Source organism: Salmo trutta, chromosome 12 (genome assembly GCF_901001165.1).
Source record: "Salmo trutta chromosome 12, fSalTru1.1, whole genome shotgun sequence".
Lineage (NCBI taxonomy): Eukaryota > Metazoa > Chordata > Actinopteri > Salmoniformes > Salmonidae > Salmo > Salmo trutta.
In genome coordinates, this window is record NC_042968.1 from 46,780,202 (window position 1) to 46,787,773 (window position 7,572).

Consider the following 7,572-nt stretch of genomic DNA (forward strand, 5'->3'; position numbering starts at 1 on the left):
CTCTCTCCCTCCAGGAGCAGGCAGCGGTCTGACTGTCTCCTCTCCTCCTCTCTCCCTCCAGGAGCAGGCAGCGGTCTGACTCTCTCCTCCTCCTCTCTCTCTCTCTCCCTCCAGGAGCAGGCAGCGGTCTGACTGTCTCCTCTCTCTCTCTCCCTCCAGGAGCAGGCAGCGGTCTCACTCTCTCTCTCTCTCTCCCTCCAGATGTACAAGAAGCAGGCAGCCTGCAGCCTGGGGGTTCTGGGCCAGAGGCTGGTGGAGCAGGAGGAGGACTTTGCAGGGAGGGCTGCCTCCTACCAGACAGAAATACAGCACCTCCAGAGGCTTCTACGAGACAAACAGCAGGACCTGGACGGAGTGCTGCAGCAGAAAAGGTACCAAAGCAGCCAGCCAGGCAGCTACTCAGCCAGGGAAACAGGCAGACAGTCAGAGAACCAGACGGGCAGCCAGTCAGAGAGAAAGTGGCCGAGTCGCACACAGGCAGGAGTAGTGAGCAGGCAGGCAGCCGAGTCACTAGCAACGCAAACCAATGACAGGCCCCCGGAGGGAGCGCAAGGAGGGGGAGTCAGCAAGCGCTTCTGCCTGGGCAAGACTGAACAGCTGCAGACAGTATCTCTGTCTCTCTCTCACAGTCACTCTTCCTCTCTGTCGCTCTCTCTCTCTCGCTGTTGCTCCCTCTCTTTCTCAGTCACTCTCCCTCTCTGTGTCGCTCTCTCTCTCTCTCTCTCTGTTGTTCTCTCTCTCGGTGTTGCTCTCTCTCTTCTCTTAATGCTGTTGTTCTCTCTCTCACTGTTGCTCCCTCTCTTTCTGATGTCCTCAATTGTCTTTCTTTAGTGCTCTCTCTCTCACTCTTTAATGCTCTCTCTCTTCTTTCCCTGCCCTTTCTCTCACTCTCTCTGCCCTTTCTCTCCCTCTCTATCTCTCTGCCCTTTCTCTCCCTCTATCTCTCTGCCCTTTCTCTCCCTCTCTCTGTATCTCTCTCTTCTTAGTTCATGCTATTTTAATATTGGACCATCTAAATTCAGTTATTTTAACAGTAGCATGACAGAATTGATCCAATATTCCCCAAGCCTCCGACAGTACTGAACAGAACAGGAGGACGATGACTTGGCAACAAACAAAGTTTGAGTGATTTGATTTGAGCGATTCTGAGAGCATCAAATCATAATATGAATGTCGATTTGGCTTGATCAATTTCTCCCTGAGATGTAGTTGCCCTGTCTGTCTGTCCATTGGTCTATCTGACTGTCTGGCTGTGACTGTCTGTCCATCTGTCCGTCTGTCCGTCTGTCCGTCTGTCCGTCTGTCCGTCTGTCCGTCTGTCCGTCTGTCCGTCTGTCCGTCTGTCTGTCTGTCTGTCTGTCTGTCTGTCTGTCTGTCTGTCTGTCTGTCTGTCTGTCTGTGGGGAGAGACCTTTACTCTAGAATGTTCTCTGCTGACATCATAACGCAGCTATAGTAGTTTATATTTGAATAATTGTGTTTATTTCTGATGTTCTTTATTACATTTGTGATCGATAACTTTTCTAGTAGTGGATGTAGTCTGTGTCATGACGTGACTACAGTCTGTGTCGTGACGTGACAACCATTAATGTGGATGTAGTCTGTGTTGTGACGTGACTACCATTAATGTGGATGTAGTCTGTGTCGTGTCGTGACGTGACTACCGTTAATGTGGATGTAGTCTGTGTCGTGACGTGACTACCATTAATGTGGATGTGGTCTCTGTCGTGACGTGTCTACCATTAATGTGGATGTAGTCTGTGTCGTGACGTGACTACCATTAATGTGGATGTAGTCTGTGTCGTGACGTGACAACCATTAATGTGGATGTAGTCTGTGTTGTGACGTGACTACCATTAATGTGGATGTAGTCTGTGTCGTGTCGTGACGTGACTACCGTTAATGTGGATGTAGTCTGTGTCGTGACGTGACTACCATTAATGTGGATGTGGTCTCTGTCGTGACGTGTCTACCATTAATGTGGATGTAGTCTGTGTCGTGACGTGACTACCATTAATGTGGATGTAGTCTGTGTCGTGACGTGACTACCATTAATGTGGGTGTAGTCTGTGTCGTGACGTGACTACCATTAATGTGGATGTAGTCTGTGTCGTGACGTGACTACCATTAATGTGGGTGTAGTCTGTGTCGTGACCTGACTACCATTAATGTGGATGTAGTCTGTGTCGTGACGTGTCCTAACTACCGTTAATGTGGATGTAGTCGTGTCGTGACGTGACTACCATTAATGTGGATGTAGTCTGTGTCGTGACGTGTCGTGACTACCGTTAATGTGGATGTAGTAGTGACGTGACTACCATTAATGTGGATGTAGTCTGTGTCGTGACGTGTCGTGACTACCGTTAATATGGATGTAGTCGTGGCGTGACTACCGTTAATGTGGATGTAGTCGTGTCGTGACGTGACTACCATTAATGTGGATGTGGTCTGTGTCGTGACGTGTCTACCATTAATGTGGATGTAGTCTGTGTCGTGACGTGACTACCATTAATGTGGATGTAGTCTGTGTCGTGAAGTGACTACCATTAATGTGGATGTAGTCGTGTCGTGACGTGACTACCATTAATGTGGATGTAGTCTCTGTCGTGATGTGTCGTGACTACCGTTAATGTGGATGTAGTCGTGTCGTGACGTGACTACCATTAATGTGGATGTAGTCTGTGTCGTTACGTGTCGTGACTACCGTTAATGTGGATGTAGTCGTGGCGTGACTACCATTAATATGGATGTAGTCGTGTCGTGACGTGACTACCATTAATGTGGATGTAGTCTGTGTCGTGACGTGACTACCATTAATGTGGATGTAGTCTGTGTCGTAACGTGACTACCATTAATGTGGATGTAGTCTGTGTCGTGACGTGACTACCGTTAATGTGGATGTAGTCTGTGTCGTGACGTGACTACCATTAATGTGGGTGTAGTCTGTGTCGTGACGTGACTACCATTAATGTGGGTGTAGTCTGTGTCGTGACGTGACTACCATTAATGTGGGTGTAGTCTGTGTCGTGACGTGACTACCATTAATGTGGATGTAGTCTGTGTTGTGACGTGACTACCATTAATGTGGATGTAGTCTGTGTCGTGACGTGACTACCATTGATATGGATGTAGTCTGTGTCGTGACGCGACTACCGTTAATGTGGGTGTAGTCTGTGTCGTGACGCGACTACCGTTAATGTGGGTGTAGTCTGTGTCGTGACGTGACTACCATTAATGTGGGTGTAGTCTGTGTCGTGACGTGACTACCATTAATGTGGATGTAGTCTGTGTCGTGACATGACTACCATTAATGTGGATGTAGTCTGTGTCGTGACGTGTCGTGACGTGACTACCATTAATGCGATGATGGCTATTCATCCAATAATTACGCCATTAAATGAATCATATAACAATTAATTAAGTTGTAATTTGGGGCACCACGGAAAAAGTTCATTTGAACAAGTTACAGTTTCCCAAATTAACCCCCCAAAAATCTGAATATGTTGATATACCATAATTTGCTCCTATTTCAGTCTCATTCTGAACATCGTAATATTCTATAAATCTGCACGAACCCTAGTCTCCATGATGAATCAGCGATACACAAATTGGCAGAATTATTTATTTACTAAATAACTAAATAATCACACAGAATAACAAACACACACACACACACACACACACAGGATAGATTATACACTGATTACTAACATGGTGAAATGAAAAGTCCCTAGTGGACTAACCTGATACGACATCTTGGTACACAATGAAAAGTCCCTAGTGGACTAACCCGATATGACACAATGAAAGGTCCCTAGTTGACTCACCTGATATGACACAATGAAAGGTCCCAAGTGGACTAACCCGATATGATGGCTTGTTACACAATGAAAAGTCCCTAGTGGACTAACCCGATATGACGGCTTGTTACACAATGAAAGGTCCCTAGTGGACTAACCCGATATGACACAATGAAAGGTCCCTAGTGGACTAACCCGATATGACACAATGAAAGGTCCCTAGTGGACTAACCCGATATGACGGCTTGTTACACAATGAAAGGTCCCTAGTGGACTAACCCGATATCACGGCTTGTTACACAATGAAAGGTCCCTAGTGGACTAACCCGATATGATGGCTTGTTACACAATGAAAGGTCCCTAGTGGACTAACCCGATACAACATCTTGGTACTCAATGAAAAGGGGTGGGGAAAGAAAGAGCGACAAAGGAATTCAACTATTGTATATACAGTTGAATAATACCCCCAACAACCGCTCATTCGGATTTAGAAATGCAAAGTACATATTTACACTTGCATGTCTTTGCCATCTCTTTGTTGAAATCGCCCGATCCGTCTGTGACGAATAGTTCGACAGAAAGTCTCTGGTTGTGTAAGTCTCTGGTTGTCCACCAGAGGTCACCATGTCCTTATTAGTTGTAGTGGGTTTCCCTTTGTTCTGGAAGTGTCTGTTAGAATGGATACATCACACCACACGGTGGTGGAAGGTGAATGTTCTTCCCCTCTCATCTCCGTTAGACTGCATCCTTCAAAGGTACACACGTGGTGGTCCTCGGTCGAGTTTACTAGACTAGAGTACTTAAACAGCTGCAGACTGAATGTTCCTGTGTAGCCTTTATCTTCTTCACTCGAGAGTTTGAGAGTGAATGGACCAATCACTGGGTACTAGTGGGGCTGAATGGACCAATCACTGGGTACTACTGGGGATGAATGGACCAATCACTGTATTTAATATTGATAATCTGCATGTTAGATGGAACCCTTTCCAGTTGCCATGGGAATCAGTTAGCTGTTGTGGGCTTCCTGGTGAACGGTACAGAACTAGGCAGAGTTCTCTCTCTGTGTGTGTGTGTGTGTGTGTGTAGAGAGAGAGAGAGAGAGAGAGAGAGAGAGAGAGAGGAGAGAGAGAGAGAGAGAGAGAGAGAGAGAGAGAGAGAGAGAGAGAGAGAGAGAGGAGAGAGAGAGAGAGAGAGAGAGAGAGAGAGAGAGAGAGAGAGAGAGAGAGAGAGAGAGAGGAGAGAGAGAGAAGAGAGAGAGAGAGAGAGAGAGAGAGAGAGAGAGAGAGAGAGAGAGAGAGAGAGAGAGAGAGATAGAGAGAGAGAGAGAGAGAGAGGAGAGAGAGAGAGAGAAGAGAGAGAGAAGAGAGAGAGAGAGAGAGAGAGAGAGAGAGAGAGAGAGAGAAGAGAGAGGAGAGAGAGAGAGAGAGAAGAGAGAGAGATAGAGACCAAGTCATGTCACCAGAACACGGGTAATTAGCTAATGTGATGGACGTCATGCTGCTGGATCTTAACAATAGGTCTACCTATTCCTCCCTCACAGCCAGACTGGATCAATAGGTCTACCTAGTTCTCCCTCACAGCCAGACTGGATCAATAGGTCTACCTATTCCTCCCTCACAGCCAGACTGGATCAATAGGTCTACCTGTTCCTCCCTCACAGCCAGACTGGATCAATAGGTCTACTTGTTCCTCCCTCACAGCTAGACTGGATCAATAGGCCTACCTATTCCTCCCTGACCAGCTCACAGCCAGACTGGATCAATAGGTCTACCTATTCCTCCCTGACCAGCTCACATCCAGACTGGATCAATAGGTCTACCTATTCCTCCCTCACAGCCAGACTGGATCAATAGGCCTACCTATTCCTCCCTGACCAGCTCACAGCCAGACTGGATCAATAGGTCTACCTATTCCTCCCTGACCAGCTCACAGCCAGACTGGATCAATAGGTCTACCCATAAGGTCTGGTTACTGGGTTCACTGTGGTGCTGAGACATAAGGTCTGGTTACTGGGTCCACTGTGGTGCTGAGACGTAAGGTCTGGTTACTGGGTCCACTGTGGTGCTGAGACATAAGGTCTGGTTACTGGGTCCAATGTGGTGCTGAGACATAAGGTCTGGTTCCTGGGTCCACTAATATAATATACTCACTCTTTCACTCACTCATACAGTACAGCTACTGAGATTCTGTGATATTTTGCCTTTAGTGTCTAAGACGATTCAGACGACTAAGGCGATTCAGACGACTAACGCGATTCAGGCACAAAGGCGATTCAGACACAAAGGCGATTCAGACACAAAGGCGATTCAGACACAAAGGCGATTCAGACACAAAGGCGATTCAGACACAAAGGCGATTCAGACACAGTCGCCTTAGTCATCTGAATCGCCTTAGTGCCCGAATCGCCTTAGTGCCTGAATCGCCTTTGTGTCTGAATCGCCTTACTGTCTGAATCGCCTTACTGTCTGAATCGCCTTAGTCGTCTGAATCGCCTTAGTGTCTGAATCGCCTTAGTGTCTGAATCGAAGGTTTGAATATGCATGTTTTGTCTGTTTTCTGTGATAATGATTTTTGACCAATGTGAGCATTATTTTGGGTGGTCACATTGGTGTGGACTGTTCGTATCTGTCTCTCAAATTTCAATAACACAATAGAAGATTTAAATGCACTATTGTAAAGTGGTTGTTCCACTGGATATCATAAGGTGAATGCACCAATTTGTAAGTCGCTCTGGATAAGAGCGTCTGCTCAATTACTTAAATGTAAATGTAGATAAAACGTTAATTCTCACACTATTTTCTTCTCTCTCTCTTGCTCTTCTTCTCTCTTCTCTCTCGCTCTCAATTCAATTAATTCTCTCTCTCTTGCTCTTCTTCTCTCTTCTTCTCTCTCGCTCTCAATTCAATTAAATCTCTCTCTCTTGCTCTTCTTCTCTCTTCTTCTCTCTCGCTCTCAATTCAATTCATTCTCTCTCCCCCAGAGAGGTGGAAGGTGAGTTGGAGGTGGTGTGGGAGGCAGCGACCAGAGAGAACCAAAGAATTAGGGAGACTCTCCAGGACTCAAGCCCATCTCTCCCCTCCCTCAGCCCAGCCAGAGTGCACCATGGCAAGGGTCTGAGCGATGGACCCTCCCCCAGCTGGCTCTCCCACCCCCAGGATGAGGTGTTCTACCCCCATCCGCACCCTGACAGCTCTGGCCCTCCTCCCTGCGTCTCGTCTCCCCAGAGCGGCGGCCGGCCCGGCCTCCACCACAGCCCTATGTTCGAGTCCGACTCGGACCAGCACCAGAACCCCTCCTCGGATGAGAGCGAGAAGAACGGCATGGACTTCTATTCTTAGTGTCCCTTTTGTATTGGTCTTACAGAAGACAAGTAGCCTGGTCCCAGATCTGTTTTAGTGGCCTGGTTCCAGAACTGTTTTAGTGGCCTGGTCCAAGAACTGTTTTAGTAGCCTGGTCCCATATCTGTTTTCATAGCCTGGTCCCATATCTGTTTTAGTGGCCTGGTCCCAGATCTGTTTTAGTAGCCTGGTCCCAGATCTGTTTTAGTGGCCTGGTTCCAGATCTGTTTTAGTGGCCTGGTTCCAGATCTGTTTTAGTGGCCTGGTCCCAGATCTGTTTTAGTGGCCTGGTCCCAGATCTGTTTTAGTGGCCTGGTCCCAGATCTGTTTTAGTGGCCTGGTCCCAGATCTGTTTTAGTGGCCTGGTCCCAGATCTGTTTTAGTGGCCTGGTCCCAGATCTGTTTTAGTGGCCTGGTCCCAGATCTGTTTTAGTG

General features: G+C 47.3%; 1 protein-coding gene across 5 annotated transcripts in view; it reads left to right on the forward strand.

Moving 5' to 3' along the window:
• The window catches only part of cep89 (centrosomal protein 89), a 121,279-nt gene extending 113,965 nt beyond the window's left edge, over positions 1 to 7,314 (forward strand). For 4 of the 5 annotated variants that reach the window (XM_029768560.1, XM_029768559.1, XM_029768557.1 and 1 more), the window contains 2 exons: positions 202 to 371; positions 6,780 to 7,314. In XM_029768560.1, coding sequence (XP_029624420.1) covers positions 202 to 371; positions 6,780 to 7,137 — 528 coding nt within the window. In that variant the 3' untranslated portion in view covers positions 7,138 to 7,314. The remainder of the gene's footprint in view (positions 1 to 201; positions 372 to 6,779) is intronic. The other variant, XM_029768561.1, reaches the window with a different exon arrangement.
• Positions 7,315 to 7,572: the final 258 nt, after the last annotated feature.